At 35.4% G+C, this 26,101-nt stretch overlaps 3 protein-coding genes and 1 pseudogene across 7 annotated transcripts; 1 reads left to right on the top strand and 3 right to left on the bottom strand.

Moving 5' to 3' along the window:
- Positions 1-2,935: 2,935 nt before the first annotated feature.
- Positions 2,936-8,667, bottom strand: LOC125195779 (mitochondrial-processing peptidase subunit alpha-like). The gene is made up of 13 exons (XM_048094010.2): positions 8,507-8,667; positions 7,337-7,573; positions 6,943-7,239; positions 6,683-6,850; positions 6,384-6,551; positions 6,203-6,283; positions 5,914-5,980; positions 5,567-5,664; positions 4,207-4,279; positions 3,947-4,017; positions 3,818-3,867; positions 3,530-3,642; positions 2,936-3,360 (listed from the first exon to the last, which is right to left on the bottom strand). The coding sequence occupies exons 1-13, from the start codon at positions 8,543-8,545 to the stop codon at positions 3,314-3,316; spliced, it is 1,509 nt and encodes a 502-aa protein (XP_047949967.1). The 5' UTR covers positions 8,546-8,667; the 3' UTR covers positions 2,936-3,313.
- A 632-nt stretch (positions 8,668-9,299) lies between these two features.
- Positions 9,300-15,873, bottom strand: LOC125195112 (glutathione hydrolase 3-like; annotated as a pseudogene).
- Positions 15,874-18,003: 2,130 nt separating this feature from the next.
- On the top strand, positions 18,004-21,999 carry LOC125192280 (WD repeat-containing protein 55-like). Of its 5 annotated transcripts, XM_048089811.2 has the most exons (15): positions 18,005-18,227; positions 18,306-18,338; positions 18,423-18,487; positions 18,567-18,654; positions 18,748-18,820; positions 19,450-19,556; positions 20,041-20,083; positions 20,198-20,254; positions 20,468-20,544; positions 20,702-20,750; positions 20,844-20,890; positions 20,971-21,044; positions 21,175-21,230; positions 21,370-21,490; positions 21,768-21,999. In XM_048089811.2, the coding sequence occupies exons 1-15, from the start codon at positions 18,133-18,135 to the stop codon at positions 21,836-21,838; spliced, it is 1,056 nt and encodes a 351-aa protein (XP_047945768.1). In that variant the 5' UTR covers positions 18,005-18,132; the 3' UTR covers positions 21,839-21,999. The 5 variants fall into 5 exon arrangements, with proteins under 5 accessions (XP_047945770.1, XP_047945769.1, XP_047945771.1 ...); XM_048089813.2 differs by lacking the exon at positions 20,198-20,254 and having other exon boundaries at positions 18,004-18,227; XM_048089812.2 differs by lacking the exon at positions 20,702-20,750 and having other exon boundaries at positions 18,004-18,227; positions 20,810-20,890.
- Positions 22,000-22,182: 183 nt separating this feature from the next.
- LOC125196974 (inositol oxygenase 4-like) lies at positions 22,183-25,640 on the bottom strand. Its single transcript, XM_089056724.1, has 12 exons — positions 25,506-25,640; positions 25,307-25,390; positions 24,237-24,325; positions 24,064-24,148; positions 23,782-23,986; positions 23,508-23,567; positions 23,384-23,436; positions 23,185-23,307; positions 22,993-23,062; positions 22,673-22,751; positions 22,508-22,589; positions 22,183-22,408 (listed from the first exon to the last, which is right to left on the bottom strand). The coding sequence occupies exons 1-12, from the start codon at positions 25,638-25,640 to the stop codon at positions 22,382-22,384; spliced, it is 1,092 nt and encodes a 363-aa protein (XP_088912850.1). The 3' UTR covers positions 22,183-22,381.
- Positions 25,641-26,101: the final 461 nt, after the last annotated feature.

Here is a 26,101-nt window from a genome sequence, read left to right as displayed (position 1 = left end):
GGAGGAGTATAGTTTTCCCCCATTCCAAATAGGCAACATAATGGTATAGTTAAATTAGTTACATTTGACAGTCTAGTAAATTAGTACTCCCTCCGTCCCGCTTAAGATGACACGTTTTCCTTTTTAGTTTGTCCCAACTAAGATGACACATTTCCTTTTTTGGTAACTTTCTCTCTCCAATTAATACACTCAACCACTTTTCTCACTCCTATTAAAATATTCTTCTTTCTTTATCTCTCTACTTTAATACTTATACTCACCTTCTCTCTCCAATTAAACACTTTAACCAATAATTCCTAAAGTCCCGTGTCGACTAAGCAATGTGTCATCTTAGCCGGGACGGAGGGAGTACTATTATTTATGAGTACGCAAAATCCATGATCATGTGAAGTAACTTTTCAAGGCTGAATTCAATGTCGCTAGTAGTATTATTATCAATTGCTTTTAGTGATATTCTTTTCCAATAAAATTAAGTTTAAGTCATTGGGTTGTTTGAACCTTTCCATTTTAGACTAAAACGAGCGAGAAAGAAGTTACATATGTTTTCTTCGAATTTAGGGTTTTGCTTCAATAATGGACAAAAAACTACATAATTGCTAGCTAGGTTTGAAATTGTGGTTGAGATAGAGAGAGAGAGAGGGAGAAGTATTCCCATTAATTAACACATGACAGCCTTAATTAACTGATCATGTTAGCAAATGTACAACTTTCACATTATTAGTTCCTTTTTTCACAACAAAAAGAGATATATTTTCCAGAGAAAATGAAGGAAATTGAAATAAGAAGTAATATTGGAGATGATTATATATGTATAATGATGCCAAATCTCCTTTGATCAAAACGAGGAAAAGTATACCAAGTCTCACATTTTTTGCATGTGAAATCGCAGTTTTGGAAAAGAATGGTCTTCGCTTTATTTCTCATCTTCTATTTGAGTTTGTCTTTCTCTACACAGCATATATATAAGTGAAAACTACTCAAAAAATGACGAATTATATAAAGTTAAAAAATTTAGAATCTTAGCTTTCCCACTACATATATAGTAGTGTATACTATCATGCAATTCATTGAAGACTTAATTAATTTGATCAATTAATGAATTAAGATGTGTAAATTTATAGAGAGGAGCATAATGAAATAGTTGCAAAATAAGAGGGACAAAAGAGGCCACCAAAGTATGGAAAAAAGAGAAATGTTTAGCACATTTGGTGGGAGATGTCGTGTGTGATGGTAATGCTTAATTTGGTGATGATTAGGCATGCTGACCACCTCATTATTACTCCTAAAAGTCACATGGAACCATCCCCATCTTTGCCTTGCTTATTTGTGCCCAAAATGTTTTATTCTATGATGCATTTTCTCTTTAATTTAGTAGTATTATCATTCTTTACTTTCTTATATTAATTTATCTCTCTAGCTATATGTACTTCTTGATTGCTTTTGTGACACTTTCTGTTTCATCTCAAGAGATATTTCTGGCAACATATTTGTTCAACCCCTTCATACAATGTTTCGCTAAATAAGGATATATTACTCAAACATAGAAGGAATGACTTCAAATTGCATTTTGCATTACCTAACTTTTACTTTAGGGATGACAAAGAATAATAAATATCTTGATCTAGTTACAAAATGTTCTATGAGATTTAAAACAAGGTAAATATTTTATTATATAAAACTATTATTTGGCTTTAATCAAAACTTGCCGCATATAAAGCAAGTTCTAATTTGTGCATGGTAATGGGCAACTCATATTTGTCATTATAACCAGCATATATAGGTTTGATTGTTTAAACCTTTACATTATTTGGAATTATTTTTTCTGAATAGTCAAAGTTGAGTGGTTGTTGTGCATGAGACAACAACACTAAATAGAAATAATTACTAAATTGAATCAAAATATGCACTCTTATTAGTGGTGGCGTAAAATATAAAGTAGCATTAGTAAGCTGGTCATGTTGTTTAATTGATGTCATCAATAAATAAAACTGTGAATACAGATGGACTCTAATACATTAATTAACAAGAACCTTAAAATACAATGTTAATTGTGTTATATGGCAAGTGTATACTGTTTACATATTGGAAATAAATACTAATGTTATGCCTATTTTTAAAATAAAAATAAATAAAATATTTATGAGTTCACTAGATATATAGAAGAATAAAAGTAAACAAATCCATGCAAACATAATCTCTAGTTGTATAGCTATAGTAAGATAGAGTAATAAAAGTTGTGTTGTTTTAATTTAAGAAGTCATGTGTAGTGTAGAACTAGCCAGTGATTGTAACTCTCATTGATCAGCAATTTGTCCTGTTTGTTGAAAGAGGTGACATTAATTAATTTGTATTGACTAAAATAAAATCACGAGTCCTAATTCGTAGAAGAAAGAATCTACTGTAATCTATATATGTTTTGATTGTGTTTCATATTTTTGGTGGAAAGGTGGTACTACTTTTATGAGGGAACTATATCTGCATCTCCCCTACTATAATCAGTGAAACTAAAAGAATAGAAAATTCGAATTCTATTTGGCGTAAATTCTGTTCTACTCAAATAAGTACATGACAAATTAGACAAGACAATTTTTTTATTTACATTGTAAGAAAATGACTAGAAACAGCAGAAGGTGCAAATACTGTGTGCTCTTTGTCCAAATGTGTACGACTTTGGTGGGTTTGGGGTGACTTTAAGGCCCAACCTATAGTTAGGTTCATCTAATTCAAACCTTTGCTTGTTACTTTTGCTCAATCAAGCATCATCTAACATATTTTTAGGTTTGACAATCTGCCTCCCTCTTTATCACAATCTTTTTTTCTCTTTTTTTTTAATAGAAACTAAACTCACAACCCGTATTTTTGACGAGCATTATGTACATAATATATTTCTTATCAAATTTCCGAAAAATAAATATTTGAAAACCACCATATCAAATTATCCATTCAACCATGTGTATTCTAGGTTCTCAAGTGAAATATTTATTCTAAGCATCATATTTGATGACAGAGCTACCTTTCATCAAAGAATCACAGCTCTCAAAAAATCAACATTTGAGTTATGATACTCCACGGTCAACAAGAACCTCAATCATAATAAAAATTGGTATGCTAATTCGCAAAGTAACATATTTGTGTGTGAAAATGGCTTTCCTGCCTAGTAGTAGCTCATAATTTATTGTCCAAAGAGAAGGGTCCATTGTCCCCATCTCCATTGAATATCCATCCAAAGGCAGCCGAGATTCAAGTCGCCTTCAGAGATAATACGGCCATCATCAACAGTCCCATCAGAGCCACACACGGACAACTTGGGTTTTTATTGGAAAACCCTGCTAACTGCTTCGTAGGTTGGCAGAAGATGCACTGGTAGATTAAAACAGAAAATGAAAAATAAATATAGCAATCCAGGGGTTGGGGAGAGTTCCTTGAAGTCACACAGGGCATGCTAGCCTATGTTGTGATCCCCATAACAATCATATGGGACTTAAAAATATCGTTATAAAATAACTCTTTGAGGAAAATGTGTACTAACCGTCGCCATAAGATGCCATGGTGAGGGGAGTTGACCAAAGCTTTTGGGTAGTTTTAGTAATATCTTCAATGGTAACTTCATCAACTGCCTTCAGAAAATGACCAATCGGTTTCCTAGAGATGCAAAATCAAGGTGAGACATTTGGCGTTTAGGTTATGCAAAATCACAGGCTTCACAGATAGCCCTAGAGATAAAAGTCGCAAAACACAACTCCGCAGAATGACTTAGTTCAATCCCCATTCCTAGTAACAAAAGATTCTTAGCATAAAACTATAAGTAGACTGTGACCTCTCTCCATATGTTAAAATTTGTTTGCCTATGTCTTCTGAAGCAACCATCTGCAGAAAGTGAACAAAACATTCAAGCACAAATGAACAAAGAAATGAAATATGTTAATTTTAAGTCCATATATCATACTCTGGATTCTAGGTTCATCAAAATGGCAGCTTTTGTAGCCTGTTTAGCACGATTTAATTGCACCGCATCAACTGCAAAACAAAGAGGGCAGAAAAGGGAGGTGGAAGTTCAGCAGAAAGTGGAATGATATTTTATAAATTTAATTGGTTTTTTAACAAGTAGAATTGATATTCCATAAGCTTGAAAAGCACAGATATTATCAAGATTACAAGAAACAGTTATGGATGACTTGAATTGAAACCAGAAGTAAATGGCAAAACCTTGTCCAGGAGTTGCAACAGTAATGAGCTCTGAAGCAGCTATCTCAACGGCATGAGCTGCAAAATCAGATTCCTAAATTCCAAGAGGCGGAATCCATTTCAGATCATAGTTGACAAAGAAAGAAACAAATAAAGTGGGGAGTGAAACAAATGTTCATTCTCAAATGGTTGCAATCAAACTGGGATACTAAAGTGAGAAGCTTAATGTTGTGCATAATATCAATCATGATTATGGTGTCAATTAAAATAAGACATGCATCTGAACCAAGAAGGAAAATTGGAGAATTGTCAGAGATAGAGGTTTACAGAATCACTGTCAAGAAGCAACTTCAAACCAAAACTGTGCATCAGTATGGCAATACCCTGAATAGCTTATAAACAGACCACTAACAGTAGCTGAGTTCCTAAGTTATTCAAAATTATGATACAATCATTATATCAATGTATGTAGGCCTCTCCAAGTTAAAATACATCTTTCATTCCAGATCCATCTACCACGTAGTGCATCAACTCCAACTCTTCCATTCACATCGTGTCAAGGGTTTAACAATATCATGGAGAGAACTGTACCATGTACAAACATAAAAATTCATCCTGATAAACCTTATGAAGAAAATACAAGCATCACCAGATTTTCAAGAGTGGTGCCCTTCAAAGGTACCCTAACAAGTGGATTACATACCACAGTACTACACAAAGATCAAAGGCTTTATCTAACATATGGCCAGGCCTGCAATACATCTAGCACCGGTCTCCTCAACAAACTCATGGTCCAATATTTGTCCTTTCAGCGTTAAGATATATATATATGTACCAAACCTAAGCTTACACAAGTGGGCTTAGCATCCAGAAGTCATGGATGACAATTATTCTTCCTTCTTATTCTAACTTTTCTGTTCTTCAGGAAGAAATTTTTCTTTGTTACTGTTTCTAGGAGATGAAAAAATCACGACCTCCACTAATAGTCCATGCTTGGTTGATCATAACAAGTGGGTTCTGAGATGTAAGCTAGAAATCATGTTGCAATACAATCTGGCATCAGTCTAGAACACTTTTTATTGGAAAAATTGCAGCTATGTGAATGAATTACCAGTCCGCAGATACCAAATTATATGTTTACAAGCATTAGCAGATGTAGTTAAAGCGCAAAACACTAGAGGAAAAAATTATACATATAAAATCCAAGACAAAGGTACTGCATAAAGCTGAAACACGGATATGTAAATCCATCCAAAGCTTAAATAGAATAAAGGGAAAAAATTATCAATAGCAAGCCAAACAGTTATGCAGCACTAAACACAACTTTTCATTATATAGGAACTCATCAATGCTGAAACATATGCCAAACAGTTATGCTTACTGCGGATGCTTGAATTCCAAATAATGCACTGTGATTGCAAATGCTGTTGAATGCCGTAAAGGACTGAATCGCAGGTTGCTCATTCAGTACACGGAGATCTGCATATGAGTTGCCAAAAAAAACCCATTATAAACCTACTGGCATTCATTAAACCTAGGAAATATAGGATAAAGTTTGAAACTGACAAATGATTGTAACATAAAAGTATAAACTCATTGATATGGAGCAAGAATTTAGTCCTTTAATTGCAAAGGATATGCTGACAGATTTGAAATTAGGTCATAATGGGTTGCTTTACAATTAATATGTGAAGTTTAACACAACGGAACGAAGTCACTTTTACTTACATAATCTTGAGTACATCCCTTTCCCAGGACCACCAGCTGAGAAAGATCCACCTCCACCCATCAGCATCTACAAAATTCATTGGAGTATATTGACATGCATATAAAATATGAGATTAAGAAAAATTCAACCAAATAAACACTCAAGAACCACTCCACATGATGGCAACAACCTTTTTAGTTGATTAACATTTTCCAGTATACCCATAAATCACGTTCACATTACTCGAACTAACATTAAACCCAATCAAGAAACAAAATATTCAGAAAATGAATAGGTAACTGATTAAACCTGAAGAACAGTTAATGTTATAGCATCCTTTTCTTTGATCCATCCACCAGGAAGTTCAAAGGCAATAGCAAAGTGGGTAACCTAGTACATTAAAAAAAAACAGTGTTGTTAATGCTTCCAAGCCAACAAGCTAAGAACTAGCACAACATATACATCTAATTTGGGCTTTCGTGATACAGACCCCTGAAGGACCACTGAGGCGGAAATCGCCTCCTGTATAAATTGGCTTTGGAGCAGAAGGATGAGGAACATTAGGTAGATCAGAAACAAGTGGCTTTGCATATTCCACCAACTTATCATGGTCAACACCTGATGCAGCAAGGACCATTCTAGAAGCTGTGTAGTTATTCTGAACAACGTCATCAATAAATAAAACAAATAAGAATCTATATGAAGACTAGAGTGACTTTTTTCAAAGACAACTAATGTGTTAAGAAATCAAATGCATAAAGCAAAATATATAAAATTTTTCAGACTTACAGTAACAAACTTCTCTAGCACAGTGCTGTTCAAATGGTGAACTCCAGATTCAGAAGCCAAGAGAGCATTTGCATAAGGACCGGAATAGCCAGTTGAATGAATGGCCTCCATCAGCAAGTGGTGAGGATCTTTGGAGCTTTCACTAATATCATCAGAGACCTTGCGAAGCTGTCCAGGGTATCATAATATCTTAATCAAGAAAAAAGATGAGCAAACAAATATGGTGTATCAAATACCAAGATGCAAAAGAGACAGCTTACCTGTTCGCTAACTTCCCAATCCAAAAATGCAGGGTTCCTTACACAATCGATCAGGAGCTCTACCATTTGAGGAACATAAGTTTTTAGTGCGTCATATGTATAACTGATATGTTCCCGTGATCCTGATGCAGTTACGTTACCACCAATTGCCTCCACTTCTCGTACAATGCGCAAGTGGCTCCTATTCAGGGTACTTTTGAAGGCCATTCGCTCCAACAGATGTGTTGCACCAAATGAATCTGGAGATTCATAGATTGAGCCACAATCAACATGTAAGCCGATTGAAGCAACAGGAGTCTGGTCAATAAACTTAGTCAGTAACACTGACATCAGATATATCAAAAAATAATACTTGCTTCTGGATTAAAAGTGAAATACATAAATATGTTCATACCGCAGAAGTTTCGGAGGCAATTCTGAAACCATTTGGAAGAGTGGTAATCCTAGTTTTTCCAGGCTCAACGTAGTCAGGTAGTGGAGAAGGAAGAGTGACATCCTTAAGGGGGAAGTCCAGTGATGAAAGTGAGGATGACTTCTCTCCCGTCAACCAACTGAAGAGACCTGCAGATGATGACTGGGTTGCAGCAGCAGTAGTTGCATATCTAACCCATCCTCTAGAACCTGTCAGGCGCTGCAAGGGCAAAAAATGTTTGTACTGAGTTGTATTGAAAACATCTTACATCCCCGCCCTCTTGTTGTTGTGACATAGAACTCAAAGTACTCCCTCCATCCCAATCTACTTGCAACATATTCCATTTTGGTTGTCCCAAGCTACTTGCTACACTTCCTTTTTTGGCAAAAACTATATCCTCTCTCTTCCTTTATTTTCTCTCTCTCTCTCTCTCTCTCTTACTCTATTCTATTTCCTACTTTATTCTCTCTTCATTTAATCTTCAATTTTTTAAATCTCATTCCAAAAAGAATGTCTCAAGTAGCTTGGGCCGGAGGGAGTACAAGATACTAAAGTAATAAAGATTAACATTCTCAAAAGCGATATCAATGCACTAAGCTGAAATATGGTGCAAAGCTATCTGACCATCACAAACTCATCTTAAGCACCTAATAACAGAGAAACAGCGGCAGCCATATTGAAAAGCAACGTCAATGCTGCACACTGAAATCACGGTGCAAAGCTAGGTTCATTGAAAACAATTTTCCTTTACGAAGATCCCCAACTTCCATTAGCACGAAGAAGCTTAGACTAACCATTGGCAACTAGAGATTTGATTTTTTTTTATTCGACAATTAAATGATAATTCTATCCTGTGAAGCATTTTTCACCAACAGTGACATACATTTGATTGCGCATATACGGTATATCAATAGGCAACAGCTAGCAAATGTTCAGAATCAAGTCTTGTGAAAATAAAGATGCTCATAACCAGCTGTTACATGAGTAGAAAAATGAAGCCAAGGACGAAAAAAAGGTCAGAACAAATCCACCACAAACATCATCAATCTCAGCGTGTGAGGAATCATTAGATCTAAAAATAGGAACAAGCAATGGAGCCAGCGAGAAAACAGAAATAGAAAGTGAAGAAATAGGCTGGGCATTAAGGCTGACCTTGAGAGACCTAGCTCTTGAGGCGGCTGTGCTGTACATAGCGAGATTTGGCGATGGAAGCGTTGGTCTGTGAGGAAGGGTTTGCGATTGCAAGAGGAGAATGCCAGAGAGAGATACAAGTAGAGAGAGTGAAAGACGACGGCGGCCCAACCACAAATGATGTTTAGTTTACGGTACCGGGCCGGGTCGTATTGGGTTGAGCACTGGGCAGGCACGTGCGATTGGGCTCAAAGCGTATGCGCATTCATAAATTATACTGAAGCTAAGAAATTCATTAAGTTCTACTAAAAGATTTTATTTAGCTAATATATATGAAATGCGTCACAACATAATTATAAGAATTTAATTTAGAGCATACTATATAAGATGTAGTATTATGAATTAAAATAAAATAAAGAAAAATGACATAATTAGTCATAAATCATATTTTTTTCAAAATAAAAAAGCCACGTAAAGAATTGGGAAAATCAAACATTATTGGAAGAAAAATTAAATTAAAAAATAGTAGCAAATTATGCGAAAGTTTGATAAGATTATATTTTAGAAGTTAGAAGTGATTTAGTTAAAGTTCAATTCTCATAATTATATTTTATGTTTACATAACACTATGCGTGCTTTACAATCAACTTTTTTTATAGTCATATGCACGTTGTTAAGTGCATTCGCACATAGTACTTGCTTCTGGACTTACAAAAGTCAGCTAATTTGATTATATGCTTTACGCATGAGGCCATGAAATTATTCACAAGAAACGCAGCAACATGAAATTCTATCATTTTCTCAAGAAACACAATCACATTGCTGCAGCCTGCCCGCCTTTCCGAGGATCGCTGATGGCCGTCAGCACACCACGGAGCACGCCGTCACCTCTCCCTTTTCGCCCCAAACCCACTGCGGCGGTCAGATTCTGAACCACAAGCTGGCATATTGCTCCCCCTGCTTTAGCCCGCAATTGGTGGCCCCTTTCCCTCAAGAAATCCTTGAGCTTTTCAGCAAGTTCAATGTGCTCTCTGTCTACGACCGTCCAGTTCTCATACGAGACAGCATTTAGAAACATATCAAATCATTTTCTTGTTTCTGACATATTAGGTGTATGAAGTTATGCTTTGGCAAAATTCAGAAATCAGAATACCCTGTGATATACTCTTGCATTCTCAACCGCTGCTAGTGGATCTATACCCAGGAGAAAATGGTTGATGAACACCTGGATCACTGCAGGAATAATGTCTAGACCGCCACTGCCACCAATGACCCCGGCTGGCTGTTTGTCCTATACACGATACAAAAAGTTCTTTCGACTCCGTAGTTGTATACTTTTTTCTGATGAGTTTAGTCAAAGTTATGATATCAAAAGTTAGAGAAGCAGCCATACCTTGAGGACTATGATAGGCCTCATAGAAGATAAGGGCCTTTTGTTCGGTTTGATAAAGTTAATCGGAGAAGGAGGGAGCTTATCATGTGACAGGTCAGTTGGAACTGAGAAATCATCCATTTCATTGTTAAGGACAATACCAGTAGACGCGGAGAGCACGCCACTTCCAAACTGTGAATTCACTGTGCTTGTCATTGATACAGCGTTTCGAGCTGAATCTACAATACAAAAATGACTTGTTCCGTGGTCCATAAGCTGGCTCCACTTGCCACAGAGTATACATTTAGAATCAGTTTAATTTGTAACTGGAGATGATCAAATTTTGTAGGAACACTGCAAAAATTAGACTCAGGAGGGAATGTGGTGTTGTCGAATATCCTCTCTTTGATGCTCTTTGCGAAAGAAGGGAAAAGCATGTCAGCTACCGTCTTACTAATATTTTCAAAATTGGGATCTCCAAGGTCCATTCTGATTGCCAACATGTGCTTCAGCGCTTCAACTAGACGATGCAAGCCTAAAGGACTGTTTACAGCATCTAAACCTCCGTAACTAGCTAAAATATTCAGAACCTGTGAATCATAAATCAGCAAAATGCCAATCAACGTATGATGAGATGAACCCCTACTCTATCAGACAACCAAAATGGGAAATGATGTGCAACACGAGCGATTTTTTTTTATCTATTACCACCCACCAAAGAAATTCCGACTGTTCCACTTGATGGAGGAGGCATCCCTAGTATGTCATACCCCATAATGTTTATAGAAACATCATTTGTGACCCTCACTTTGTAGTTTCTCAGATCATCCATGGTTAAAATCCCACCTGCTTCTCTCACATCCCTAATTAGTCGCTCACCAGCTGTCCTGTTATAAAAGGCTTCCGCTCCTTGCTCCCCCACTCCTCATTGTAGCAAGTATCACCAGATTTTAGCAACGTGCCATTTGGTGCGTAGACCTTTCGCAAGCCAGGGTCGTTCATGATCTTCTCTGCTTGCTTGGCAATACACGCTCCGACATATGTAAAAGAAAAGCTTGGGAACCATTGGAAGAGAAATATGAATATGTAAATTGTTGAATACAGTGTATTGATTCGATGGTTGTCAAGAAGCTGATATAGCTTAAATACACATATGTTGATCGATCTAGGATCACAAAAGACACAAATAATTATATCAAATTAACAACAAAAGGAATTGCAAAGGACACCATAATTATTTCTTTCTCTTCTCATCTTCTTGTGCAGGCAACTTAACATCTTCTTCACACGACTCATTAACATCATGCACTGCTTTGATTTGAAGGGTAGCATTTACAACATCTTGAACATGTTCTCTAATAATATGGACTGACTATAAAGCCCTCTTTGGCAAGCCTAATGGCAGGCTCAAACAAAGTCTTCCAAGGCAACTTCCCAAATCTCAACCAAGCAGCATGAAGGACAGCTATTTCACCAGGAACACCAATCGACAACGCCCCCTCAGATTTGGCTCCTGCATTTTCATCATACATGTTCTGCACCAAGAAAACACACAGAGACGTGCAAACTAAACAAGTAGTCTAATCTCGAATTCCGAGAAATTCATAAGAGCGGAGAAGTTTAACTTAAAGGAAACTGTAGAGACCTGTGATGCAGCTGTTGGTGCAGTTTCCCTCATGTCGATTGCCAGGGCAACGGGCAAAGATGAAGACTTAACAATCATGAAAGCTCCACCTCCTATAACACTAGACATTGGGCTAACTACACCAAGGCAGAGTGCAGTTGCAACAGCAGCATCAACAGCATGGCCACCTTTCTCAAGCATCATCACACCAATTTCAGAGCATCGACCATCGTCAGCAGCAACCACCGCTTGCTGAGACTCAACAATGTAGCTATTTCTAGTTTGTAAATTGCCATTTAAATATGAATGATCATGTTTATCCTCCCATTCAAAGTTTTCTATAAAAATAAGGCCTGAAAAATCAATTGAAACTATGTCAATTCAATTGAATGCCGTTAGAAAATACAATGCGGAAAATAAAAGACTAGTACAAGATATAAAAGACATTAGAACTTTAAAGATTACATTGTAGTATGGAGAAAATCGGATGTTTGGGGCACTCTACTACTACAATAACGAAAATGTACCCACTTTGTTATTTCTTCCATCTATGGGAAAAACGCCAACCGCGTTGGCGTGTTATTAAGGTAAAACGCCATCTAAACCGGCGTTTTACAATTTATTTTTGATTTACTTTAAATACATTATTTTACTGGAAAAACGCCAATGCTGTTGGCGTGTTTTTTAAAACGCCTTTTCAGTAAGCGTCTTTAAGCCGAATTCTAGCAAAATAAACCATATTTAAAAAAAAAATTATTATAAAAACGCCATATTCATTGGCGTGTCTTAGTTAAAAAAGCTAACATGGTTGGCGTTTTATCGCGGACATATATCAGTCCAGTTTTTCCCCAAAAATGACGAACCCTAATGCTAAAGCCAACCCAAATGCGAAAAACCATCAAGCTGCGCGAAACCCTTGCCCGGGACGATCCAATCGGCGATTTGAGAGAGAAGATTTTGATTTTGGCCTATTCTTCCACTCATTAGTCCTCCTATTCGGTTAGCATACATAATTTTTGACCAATATTTGATGGATTGTTATGAAAGTATACATTGTTGTGTAACTTATTACAAAAATATTGATGATGTATAAAGTTTCTTCTACATAATGATAAGTGTAAAAGTAATACATATTTATTTTTGTGCTACGTTATTGCAGATACTATGTCGTGGTGTGTCAATTTATATTGGGGTGGAAAGATAATTTCCGGACCAGTTATTTCATATGATCCTCCTTTCTCATCAGGATTCATTATGTTGGACAAATGTATATCCTACAATGAGTTTGTGGATACAATTTGTGAAAGGATGGGTATAAGCATACTTGAAAACAAAATTCAAATAATATGGAAACGTGCCATATGCGTTGGATCTGCAGTCACGTTTATAGGTACTCTACTAGAAGAAGTATGCATGCCACTAATGTTCAGTGAGAGTATGGCTAAAGGAGGTCAAATTGAATTATTTGTTGAGCATTCGGCAATTACTCAACAAAATAGTCATCATGTCATAAGTTACGATGTTGGTATGTCTACGAGAGCACAAGTACCAAGTTTTGCTGCAACACAAGATTTTGATGTTGGAGGCGTGTGTTTAGTCAAAACAAATTAAGTCAAAACAAAAAACAATTTAAGTTACATAAATTACTTGGTTGTCGTGCATTCTGGAGAACTGATCTCTGACATTTTCAATGCAATGCCCGGGTGCTTTTACATATGATGTCGGACCACTCCATCTAAAAAAATTAAATTATGAGCGAATAACACGAAAACTAATGAAAATTATGCTTAAAAGAATAATTAATGAACAACTTACGCGACTGCACATGGTGCGTAGTCTACATGCACGGGATTTATCATCTTCGGCCTAATATTTGGGATTCTCTCTCAAGCCCACAATTGTAACAGAGTACAAGCTCCGCCGACTTCGGTCCTCTTACCAAGGGCAGCTTCACATAAATTGTGATACAAGCAAACAAGAGTCGCACCACCCCAGCTATAGCTAGAACATCGTTCCATATCCATGAAAAATTGCAAGTAGAAGAATGGAATTTTATTCTCGGAGGCGTTCGGGATCATCAGACCACCAAATAAAAGCAGCCAATAAACACGAGCACATTGAACATATATATAATGCTCGTGTTCATCACTCAACTCAATCCTTAGTTGATTTGGTAAGCTTGTCTGTTTCCAAATCAATTCTTTCAACTCACCTTTATCTGGTGTAAATCCAAGATATTCCAAAGAAAGTTGCATCCAATAGTTGGCTTCCTTAGGGGGGATGTAACCAGTCAAAGCATCACTGTCAACTTTGAGACCCCATAAGACCTCCACGTCTTCCAATGTAACTGTCGTTTCACCGATTGGAAAGTGAAACGTGTGAGTCTCTGGCCTCCATCGTTCAATCAACGCGGTGATAAGATGGTGGTCAATGTCCTTTGGTTTACCACACCTCAATACGCCGCCAAATCCCATCTGGTCTATTATTGCCAAAACACGGGGATGTATGGGAACATCCCAAATAATCCCTTCATATCTTCTACATCTTACTTATTCTGATTCTACTCCTACCCATATATTTTGAGAGACGTGCTGTCTTTGAAGATACAATACGGAAGGGTCCTCAGGACCACATAAGAGCCTTCGACGAGAAGTTGATGATGTTGCCATAATTTAACTACACAACATTCCCAATTCAAATTAAACAATACACAAACCTAAACACATTCAATAATTGGATACTATTCAACCTAAACATTTAAACCCAAGATCATACTCATGTCAAAGCAACCTATATAACCATAATTTTCCACCTACACAATCAAGTTGCCCAATTTTTAAGCTTGAACAACACTACCTTGTTTGGTTTTTAATCAAATTTATACCCTAACTAAACACCAATATCTCAACTATTAATCAACAATAATGTCATTCAAACAAGCCACTACGCTAAATAAAAATGCAACACAAAAATTCAACTCAATTTACAACCCATTACAAACCCTAAATAACTATCAAAAAATTACTTTAATATTGTAAAAAATAAGCATACTAACCTAAAAATGTATCAAATATGCAGAAGAATGACACCAATTCACTCCTTGTTGATGCAATTGATGGAGGGAGGGCGAAATCACCGAGAAGCAGCAGTTGAGTGTGAGTTTTCGCGATTTGGGAGAGGAGGGTTTCGCGATTTGGGGGAGGAGAAGCTGGTATAATTCATTCTGACTAAAAACGCCAATGACATCGGCGTTTCTGAACTTTAATTATTTTTATTTTTTTAATTTTTTAAACACGCCAACCTAGTCGGCGTCTATAAATTAAAATAATGTATTTTTTTTTCCAATAATTGCTTATAAACGCCTTTGTCAGTGGCGTTTTTTACTTAAACATGCCAACCTGAATGGCGTGTTATAATACGTAGTGTATTTTAATAAAATCAAAAATAAATTGTAAAACGCCGGTTTAGATGGCGTTTTACTTTAATAACACGCCAATGCGGTTGGCGTTTTTCCCATAGATGAAAGAAATAACAAAGTGGGTACATTTTCGTTATTGTAGTAGTAGAGTGCCCCAAACACCCGATTTTCTCTTGTAGTATGCTTGGTTCTCTTTCCTACAATTTATCATGGGTTCTTTATATCTAATCCTAATCCTAATCCTAATCCTATTAGATTATCTACAAAAAATATATGGATACTCCCTCTGTTTTTTAAAAATAGGGAGTTTTAAAACGGTACGAGTTTTAATGCACAATTTGATAAAGTAAGAGAGAGGGGGAGAAAAATTAGTAAAGTAAGAGAGGAAGAGAAAAAAAGTAATGGAATTAATGTTAGTGGATCATGAGCTCCACTTTAAGTTGTTAATTGTAGTGGGATAAGTGATAAATAAATTGATGTATAGGGTGTAAAGATTTCCTAAAATAGAAACTTTGAAAGTTGCTTATTTTTAAAGAACGAACTAAAATGAAAAGAGTTATATTTTTAAAAAACGGAGGGAATATATCATGAATGTATTCATATCTTCTTGTGATTTGAGTATATCTTCTAACAAATGCATAATCAGATTATGTTATTCTAAGAACATAGTTACACTATCCCTCAAAATTAAAACAACCGGGGACTTGGTTATAATTTGTGAAATGTTTGGCTAAATAGAGGAGCACCACTATATTTCAGAAGTAGCAATTTAGAAAACTAAAAAGAAAATAGAAATGATGAAAGATTAAATTGAGGATCTAAATTCTAAAGAGAGAATTGAAATGAAAGAGGAAAAGCTGACATGCTATGGCTGTGGATATAGGTATGATGAGCAACAGAGGTTTGGAGCACCGCTTCCAACTGCTGCTGATTCCATCAGTGCTGATCAGTTAATCTTGTAAGGCTTTTCCCATTAATCTATTTCAGTTTCTCGCAGTTACTCTTCTTTTCCTCAGCTGCTATCCGTTATACTTATACATAGAGGTGATAATTTATTTGTACTACTCCTTCTATATAGAGTTATTATTAAATAAATAATGCCACTTTGGATTTTGGAAAAGTGCCTACAGGGAGTAGCACTTATTGTTTACTAGTACTCCGTATTTTTTAAGGCTGCATTTCCTAGTTGAGTTTAGGTGGAGATTAGTTTATTAGGAGTAATATTTGTTTAATTAGTACTCCCTCCGTCTCATAAAAATATTTATATTTTTGTATTTTCGTCCAAAAATATATGCATTTTATTTTTAAAAAATTATACTAATTTAATAATATAGGTCCTACTATTCACTAACTACTTTAAATATTATTCTTTCTCATCTCTCTTATTTCACCAATTTAATTTTAATTCTCTGTGTCATATCCATTATCTATATTTTTATAAGACGGAGAGAATATACTAGAATATCCACAACCAGATGTGGGAGGAGCCGCCACGGGCATGTTATCCTTGAACATTAACACTACAGTAAATAATAAAGAGAACGGTAAACCCGTTTTTAATTCTTTTTATGCTGATTTCGTATTCTTTTTCTTGTATTTATTAACTTTTATTGTTATTTAAATTTTGTAATATGTAAAATTAATTAAAGTTATAATATAAATATCCAATTATCATGATTCAATTGTTACTAATTTTTTGTTTCTTTTTTATGGTTAAATGAACATAATAAATTATTACTAATCATTTTTTTTCTCCCTTTATATTATATATGTTAATTTATTAATATGTATTTACTTATTGTTTTTAAAAAAAATATATGTAAATATTATGCATACAGTACTTCTATAAAAAAAAGTACTAATTTAGATTTTTAGAGGGAACAATGTTTCAATATTCATGGGGTGTTCGGTTGCCAAGATTAAATTCCATGATTAAATATGTATCATGTTTGGTTCATAAGATTGAACCCTACAACTTAATCCTAGATGGATAGTCTCATGATAATTAGTCATAGCATCCTCTTACAACTAAAATAATCCCACAACTTAATTTTAGATGGATAGTCTCATGATTAGTCATGGCAATCGAACAACGCCTAAAAGTATACATAGAAAATATCTTACTCTTAAGGAATTATAAATTAGACAATTGGAAATTATTTACTTGAGATTCATTAAATAAATTACAATCCTAGATACCCCACAAAGATGCTAAATTAGAGACGCAATTAATTTAAGGTTGTAATTTTTGGAAGAGAGTCAAAATTTACGGCGAAAAAAAAAAATGCAATTAGAAACACACGACAAATATTTTCCAATTACCACAATCCACCTAATTTTCATATTTTTCGCTCCACCTTCCTGTAGTGGAGAATGTCCCCTCCCCTCTCACGGCAGGCTCATCACAGAATCTTCTATTTTCTCGGTAGCAATCCACTCGATTCCCCTCCGCTTGCCTTCGCCGAAAAATCGATAGAAATTTCATGGAGTTTTGTTTTGTGGAATATTTCCCCGATTCTTCTATAACCCTCTCTATTTGCTATGTTCAATAATTCTTCGTAAATCAATCATCAATGGAATGTTTAAATATTACGTTCTCTGTGTTTTTATGACATCGAAATTTTTCTTGATAATTGCTGGATAAAATTGTAGAATTTACTAATCATGAAAATGGGGGAAAATTAAGCCTGCATAACGATGCAAACATCTTAGTTTGGCTTGAGCTCCGCCGTGCCGGATGAGATAGCATGATTTGTAGTACTTTTTCAGACTAACATCATGATAATTTGTGATATAATTAATGAATTAATAAAATCATGCTTTAAAAATGAATTAATAAATTGACTTCATCAACAGATTCAGGATGACAATGTGTAGTGCTAAACTTGGTGCTGGGAAAGAGTGTTGTAGAACCATAATTTGCTGGAAATTAAGATAGAGGAGATTTTGTTACTGTTATGCTAAAAAAGAAAATAATTGAGTTACAAGTGAAACAAGTAAATAAGAAATTCAAGTCAGTTAATGGGAGTAGTAATTGCTAAATACCAAGTTATCATTAAATGGAAAATAAGTTATGGGCTATTATATTCATTATTGGGCCTAATAGGAGAAGAAGCCCTAGAAAATACATACTCCTTCTCCCTGGCGCCTGAATTGCCACGGCCGCACTTCTCCAACCGCCATCCCGCCTAAATTGACTAGTATTTTCAGCTGTAGCGTATTTTTATTACCAAATGGAGATTGATTTGGAAAAGCTTCCGTTTGATCTTGACTTTCATCCATCAACTAATATCGTCGCGGCTGGTCTCATCACCGGCAACCTCCTACTGTGAGTTCACTCTCACTTTCCAACTCTTATCATATGAATTACGATGTTGTTGATACATTCTCTGTTCCTTTCCATTAGGTACCGGTATGATGCAGAAGCTACGCCACAACGGTACAATTTTCTCCTGGGCAATACAAAATTGTGAATTTCATGTGTTTTGTTTTGTTAAACTTTTATGTTTATGCTGATTATCAGGCTGCTGGAAGTGAATGCTCATACCGAATCATGTAGGGCTCTCCGTTTCGTCAACGAAGGACGTGGTAATTTGTGTGCTTTCTATAGTACTCGTTGTATTTTTTTGGGTTCATTTCGCCTACTGAAATCGGATTTGGTGCTCAGCTATAGTCACCGGCTCTCCAGATTGTTCCATTCTTGCAACAGATGTTGAAACTGGTGCGGCTATTGCACGCCTTGATAACTCTCATGAGTATGTTTTACATCAAAATTTTGAGTCTAGTCACACTATCATAGATGTCGAGACTTTTTGTAAAATTAAACGGGTTACTTGCCAAATATGTAGGGCTGCTGTAAATCGCATAGTTAACTTGACAGAATCTACCATTGCTTCCGGTGATGATGAAGGTTGTATTAAGGTGAAGTTTCACTCACCTTACTACTGAAAATTCAGTCTCATGACTTAAAGTGCACTATAGTTGTGTGCTATTATGGAGGGTGTGCTAAATGAATGTACTGTGCTTGTTGTAACTTATACTTGTAAGCTCTGTAAAACTCGAGGAACAGCAATTAAGGGATGTATTTTGGTGGTTATGTTGTCAGGGTTGATCAAGTATTTTCAAACATAAATGCTACTGGGTAGCTCCCTCACAGTGGACATACTTAATGCATATTTGTTATCCAATTTATTCTTGTCTGTATCCAATGAAATTTATACTCTTTATCTTATTACTAGTAAAATCACTTTGTTGATTAGTGTGAGTTCATCTTATCTGTAGAATAATTAGTTGAACTGTGCATTATTATCTAAATGCAGCATGTATCCCTTGGCACCATCTTTTGCGTTGAAATCAAGAATTCTGCTCTAGATTTGTTTTTAGTTGAGTAAAGAGAGTTCAGCCTATGACACCTTCTGTTTCAGTGATAAATGATGAGTCTTTATTATTGTTTAGTGAGAAGAGTGTTTTTTTCCCAAGCAGCTAATGGTGAACCATTTTCTTTTAACTGTCTAATGAACATATTTTCAATTTTCGTAATGCCATCACAGGTATGGGATACCAGGCAACGTACTTGCTGCAACACTTTACATGTTCATGAAGAATATATATCAGATATGACATTTGCATCAGACTCGATGAAATTGATTGGAACAAGGTAGTCTTGTTCTCCGTATGCGTTCATGTCTGTTATTACAAACCTTTCTGGTAAAATCCTGCAAAATGTGGTTTGTTCTGAGATGTGGGCTCTTAAGTTCATCAAGTCTGTTATAGTTGAACTCACTGGGATGTGGGAATTGGTCCCCCTCATTTTTTCTTTTGTTGCCTGCTTGGGAGGCAGGGAGTAGTACCTATAAATTTAATTTTCTGAAATTTTGTTACCATGTTCCTAATCCTATATGTCAATGTTCATTTCTCAAATTTCATATGCTGAGTGTAGACTGCCCTATTTTCATGTTGAGAATGTAGTGTATAGCTTCTATTAGCTTCCCAGTTTTAATCTTTTGTAAGTTTTGTGCTTTGATGCAAATTCATCACGTGATAACATTTTCTTCACTACATCCAGTGCTTATGATGCCATCCATTTTATGATATTTCCACTTCTCTTATACATGCTTTAATTTTTATGAAATTTAACACAGTGGGGATGGCACTTTATCTGTTTGCAACTTAAGAAGCAACAAGGTATGCTCTTTTACTTGCTTCCACCACTTTGTCATTTTGATTGCATCTGGTTGTCAGTGCCTTTATCAATTACGTTTACTCAATGAAAGAATATACGATATTAATGTACATCAGGTTCAAACTCGATCCGAGTTCTCTGAGGATGAGCTGCTTTCTGTTGTGATTATGAAGGTTGGTTTTAATTTCTTCTTGAAAAGTAAAAGTTTCTAGATTTGCTTTGAAATAAAGGCCTGTAGCATAGAAGAGACCTGCTGAGTTTGCTGTTGTTGCTATTCATTGCTCATCAGTGAGTGATGAAGCCTTTTTACTACTCGTATATCTTTCCAGGTTACCTTGTACTCTTTTTTATAAGCCTAACTGTTGCATTTCTCCCCTTTGGACTAGAACGGTAGAAAGGTTGTTTGTGGAACACAAAGTGGAACATTGTTGTTGTACTCTTGGGGATTTTTCAAGGATTGCAGGTATATGCCTTTCTTGGATGTCTGTTTTCTTTATTTACATGCTGTCCTAACCATATTGGGATGGAATAGAGGACCCTGCAATATCCTTTTCTACTTTGGAATTTGGTTTGCATTACTTGTTTTTGGTTGATATTGATAGTAGTTTTTTAATGATTAGTGATCGTTTTGTTGATCTCTCCCCAAACTCTGTTGATGCCATGCTAAAGGTCAATACATTCATGATGAGCTTTTTCCTTTTCTTATAACTTTTTTCTTGCTTCTCAAGTTGTTTGTCTGATGAGATTATTCTAAATCTTAAGCTTGACGAAGATAGATTAATAACTGGTTCAGAGAATGGAATAATCAGGTGAGGTTTTTGTATAAAAAAACTCACATTCCACACTTATGTTTTTAGTTCAACTAATATCTCCCTTTTTGTCTTTATAGCCTGGTAGGTATTCTGCCAAATAGAATAATTCAGCCAATTGCTGAGCATTCTGAATACCCTGTGGAAGGTCTTGGTATGGCACCATTCCTTTTTGCAAACTGATAATTGAAGTTTTTAGCTATTGTAGACAGAAGCAAAGCAATTCAATAATCTTTTGCATTTTTCTCTTTTCTCTCACTGCAATTAGTTTTCTTGCCCTGCAGCTTTTTCTCATGATAAAAAAATCCTTGGCAGCATTTCACATGATCAAACACTAAAGGTCAGGGTCTCTCTGCAACTCAACTGTTATATTCATATATGTAAATCTACATTTTGTCTGTCTATCTATTTTTATCTGCATATAGCTTGTTTTACATAATCTATGCTTTCAACTTACCGAGGCCTGTAAATCTATATAGCTGTGGAATTTGGATGAATTGCTGCTAGGATCTGAAAATAGCATGCCAAACCATTCTGCGGCTTCAGATAGTGATAGCGATGGGATGGATGTCGATGCTAGTATCCCAAAACCCTCTAAAGGTATGCCAATATCTTTAGTTGCATTCAATTTTTCACTTTATAGACTGCAAGGTAAAACTTGAATTTAATTTTCTGGCAGAAATCATTTTAGGTTTCAATAGCATTCTTTGAGTCATGTAACTCGTGTGTTTGTTGATGCATCAATTTTTTATGATTGAGTTATACAATGAGGTTAAATCTGGCTTGGCTTTAGTTAGATTAAAACTTTCTTAATCTTTTTTCTGAATAATTACTACAAATATCTTATGAACTAGTGTGCTCCTGGCAATGTTTGCAGGGACCAAGAGGAAAAATGTAAGCAAGGGAAGCAAGCTTGACAATTCAACTAATTTCTTTGCAGACATGTAGAAGTTGCTGAGCGTGGTTGTTGAATGCAGATTTATTTATTTGTATTATTATTATATTTAGAATAGTTGAATGTAGAAAATTGTGCGACTAGAATTGGCCTTCAAGTGTTGTGCTGACAATTTTTTTCACAGATATATGCACTTCTTTATTGTAATTTGTAAGTAGTTTCATTTTGTCCTGTGGATGATTTCTGATCTTGTAGTTTTCTATAAAAAACATGTTATAAAAAACTGTTATTCCAGGCCCAAACGTGCATTAAATCAATACTTTCATCCTATGCCCAACATAATAATCTAGTTTTATCAATAAAAGATACTAGTAATTGATTTAACACAAGGAGAGAATGAAAATAAAAATAAAACCAGTCATTCGCTTACAAAAAATGGCTTGTAAGTCCATGACATATTTATTGGTGTGTTACGAAAGTTTAGATGATAAAACTGTAGTCAATTGAAACACTTGCACAAAAATTGACAAAATAAAACAAATACAACTTTCATCCTATGCCCAACATTACTCTTCAAGAAACACTTGCACACAAATTTACCATCTCAGCTTTTCTGGGAAGTACTGCAATAATAAAATATAAAATATTTACTTCTCATCAGCCAATTAAAACTAATAAATAAATTTAAAAAAACAACAAAACAGAAAATGAAAAAAACACACCTTGTTAATGAGTGACATATAGTAGGGTTTCACTTCTTCTACATCAACATGAACTTTGCTCTTACTGTAAAGATCGTATTTGCTGTACAATTTTAACAATTCAAAAAATAGTGTTAATATATACCAAGGACTTAATTTTTAATTAAAATTAATCAGTTTATTTACTTGAATACGTGGAGCCATTTGAGGTTCTCCCTGTCTTCGTCGTTCATCAAGTGTGTATAAGCTCCAGCCTTATGCAACGCTGCAATTAACCAGATACAAATGTCAATACAACTATTCAATGTCATTTCCAATAAATAGAAAAATAATTTGTTTTCTTGAGTTTTGTGATTGACATTATCTTTTATATTCTCACAATCTCACAATAATGAAATACTATCAACTTGTCTTAATTCAATGCATGAATTCTAATTTCATATTGCATGTGGAATATTTAGTAATAGTTCATCATTCATTTACTATGTCAATAGTCGAATACTTACGATAAAATGAATGGTAACGGACGATGAACAATGCGGCTGTAGGTAGAGTTGTACCATTTTCCTTAGCCACCTAAAAATAGAGACAAATTAAGAAACATGAGATTTCAACTATTATAACTAGTTTAAGATTTGGTATAATGATATGAAAATTGTGTACATATATGTAATTTGTATTAATTGTTAGAGAATTACCAAATACATGTAGTCGTCGTGCCCCCATGACATAACCACATTTTCCAACCCACATCCTTGCTCGTAAACTCCATTCTCAGTGAGATAGGCAGGGTTTTTGCTGTCGGGATTCTCCTCGAAATACTGTGTTTTGCATTAATATTTGATTATACAAGTCACATAAAATCAAATGAATTTTGAGGTAGTATTAATATGTCACCTTGTGATGAATATTGGAGGCGTCAAAAGCACATCCAAGAGGAAATGTGTCACCTGATTTGGGAAATGTATATTAGTGATCATCTTCTAAATGGAGAAAATCTGTAGTAGTGTTATGTACTCACCAACAACAGCCCATTGAGGCAGCCCTCCGAATTTCGGGAGAAGGAGAACTTTTCCAAGATCTAAAAAAAAGAATAGCGTGTTAGGCATAAACGATGCACACTCAAACTCAATATTAGCATAGTATGATACGCTTTGAATCAAGGTTCCACGATTTTGTCGTTGGATTATTCCCCAAAAGGCTTCATACTAATGAAGTTGAGGAAACACTTATTATATTGTTTTTCAATTTACTTGTGAATAACTAATTAATGAGGGGGTTGTTTGGTTGCGTACCGTGAATTAGAGCGGTGAGGTGCAACCAATCTTGATCGGGGTAGTCCTTGCGGATAGCCTCGGCAGATTGCAACAAGTGTTGAATCTGTGGCTCGTCTAAATCAGGATCACTTTCATCCACTACTTCATTAAGAAGCTCACAGCATTCCCATATGCTCATTTCCATTTTGTCAAGTTTTGAAAACTTTTCTCTCATCTGCTTAACCTGCAATTTTAAAATTATATATAGAATGAAAAAAGATATAGAAGAGATTGATTAAAGATGAAATATATTGCACCCACATAATCATATGTCTGGTTGATGTGTTGCAACCGGTAGAATTCATCAACCCCTTTCTGCCTCTCGGTCTCGGCATTAGTATAGTCCCTATAAAATCCATATCAAATACTATACTAATATTTTTAAAAACTTGGCTTAGAAATTAAATCACATGGTAATATGATTAATTAAATACCTAAAGTTTTGGCCAAAAGCATTTATTTCAGGAGCTTCGAAGGCGCCTTGAGATTGCTGCCCAACTTGAATCTCTTCATCTGACACACAATTTGAAATTATAGATCGTGAATATTATGAAACATTATGGCATTTTGGGAGGAAAATAAAATTATAGTACCATGATGGAGCTGGTCAACGAGGTTGGTCATCTTGGCAACAAAAAGAATTCAATATCAAGATTAAAACACAAGTAGATATATTATGTATATGACTGGAAAAATTACAAATGTGACAAAGAAACGGCTTTTCTGTTTAATAATTTATGATTGGAAAAATTCTGGTATTTATAATGAGATAAAGTTTGGACTTGTCGTGTACTCAATAGAAAATCTAATTGCGTTTAGATTGGCTGATTTTGGGAATAAGATTTGGTCAGAGGTGATATATTGCCACTTACGGTTGGGAAATAAAAGTATAATAGTATTAATTTATTATATATAAAAAAATGAAAGATACATACAATAACCTTTGTAATGATAATAATGTTGACTATTACAATCGATAGCTTCAATATATTTCATTAATTTATGATTATGATTTTATTTATTAAAAATAATTTAATAAATTAAGAAAATATAGAGAATACAACACAATATTACTTAAATAATATCAATTGCATATAATAATAAGCAATAAATAATCCTTAAATTGGTAATAGAAAAGGTTAAGACTTAACATAATTAAAATAAGAGTAAAGACCAAAATTGGTCATGAACATGTGACCATTTTACGTTTTTGGTCCTAAACATTATGTTTTGGATTTTTTAGTCTTGAACATATGAAAATTTGATCATTTTGGTCATCCGTCAACATTTCCGTTAAAAACTATGGGTCAACGAGTTTAATCCAGATTTTGACCAAATTAGACTTTTAATTCTGAATTATTACCCCCTAATTAATTCCCTAATTATTTTAATAAATATTTATTTAAAATCAGAAATAAATAATATTAAAAGAAAAAAGAATTGCTCTTCTTCTCCATCCACTGCAACTCTCTCCTTCTCCCCCTCCCCCAAAACCCTTCCTCACCCTCGACACCTTACAAATCTCCCTCATCTCCGGCTCCACGATCCATCTGGAGCACGACCCAAGCGCCTGCAAAACCCTCTGATCCTTCAAATACAAATTCAGATTATTGGGGCTTTTTTTAACATCCTGCATCATCTTCACGAAATCGGGCTGCTGGAGATACTCACTCGTGCTGGGATCGCTCGCCAGCCTCACCCACATCTCGGGCCCGAACGCCTTGCCGAAGGGGCTCGTCGGGCCGCTCGGCGTCGGCGAGGCCGGACTTGAGGGCGTCGTTGGAGGGGTCGATCAGGAGGCCCTTTCTGTAGGCGGAGGCGTAGCGGCGGAGGCCCATGTGCGCATTCTCGGCGTCGGAAAGAGCTTCGATGAATTGGTGGAGGGAAGCGTAGGCGGCGGAGCGGTTGGAGTAGAGGACGTGGTTGGAGGGGGAAAGGTTGCCAGCGAAGAAGTCGGCGTAGCTTTGGCTTCGTCGGCCATAATTTAGATGATTTTAAATGAATATTTATTAAAATAATTAGGGAGTAAAAAATCAGAATCAAAAGTTTAATTTGGTCAAAATCGGGGTTAAACCCGTTGACCATTAGTTTTTAATGGAAATATTGACGGAGGACCAAAATAATCAGATTTCCATATGTTCAGGACCAAAAAATCCAAAAAATAATGTTTAGGACCAAAAACGTAAAATGACCATATGTTCAGGACCAATTATGGCATTTACTCTTCAAATAACTAACGTCATTCTTATCGATTACTTATCTTGTGTATTGTTAGGATTTTAAATTTATATAATCGGTT

The sequence above is a fragment of the Salvia hispanica genome, chromosome 4 (genome assembly GCF_029641045.1).
Source record: "Salvia hispanica isolate PSC_SH4W2 chromosome 4, Shi_PSC_v1, whole genome shotgun sequence".
Taxonomy (NCBI): Eukaryota; Viridiplantae; Streptophyta; class Magnoliopsida; order Lamiales; family Lamiaceae; genus Salvia; species Salvia hispanica.
This window is presented reverse-complemented; position numbering and strand designations above follow the sequence as displayed.

Coding starts and splice junctions, on each gene's coding strand:
- LOC125195779 (XM_048094010.2), bottom strand. CDS start 8,545: ATGTACAGCACAGCCGCCTCAAGAGCTAGGTCTCTCAAG. Junction 6,552..6,682: donor TGCTAGAGAAGTTTGTTACT/GTAAGTCTGAAA, acceptor GACGTTGTTCAG/AATAACTACACAGCTTCTAG. Junction 5,665..5,913: donor AGGGATGTACTCAAGATTAT/GTAAGTAAAAGT, acceptor ACTCATATGCAG/ATCTCCGTGTACTGAATGAG.
- LOC125192280 (XM_048089811.2), top strand. CDS start 18,133: ATGGAGATTGATTTGGAAAAGCTTCCGTTTGATCTTGACTTTCATCCA. Junction 20,751..20,843: donor CTGTTGATGCCATGCTAAAG/GTCAATACATTC, acceptor CTAAATCTTAAG/CTTGACGAAGATAGATTAAT. Junction 21,231..21,369: donor CACATGATCAAACACTAAAG/GTCAGGGTCTCT, acceptor AAATCTATATAG/CTGTGGAATTTGGATGAATT.
- LOC125196974 (XM_089056724.1), bottom strand. CDS start 25,640: ATGGGCCTCCGCCGCTACGCCTCCGCCTACAGAAAGGGCCTCCTGATC. Junction 24,326..25,306: donor AGATTTGTAAGGTGTCGAGG/GTGAGGAAGGGT, acceptor ATAATTTCAAAT/TGTGTGTCAGATGAAGAGAT. Junction 22,409..22,507: donor ATATGTCACTCATTAACAAG/GTGTGTTTTTTT, acceptor TTATTATTGCAG/TACTTCCCAGAAAAGCTGAG.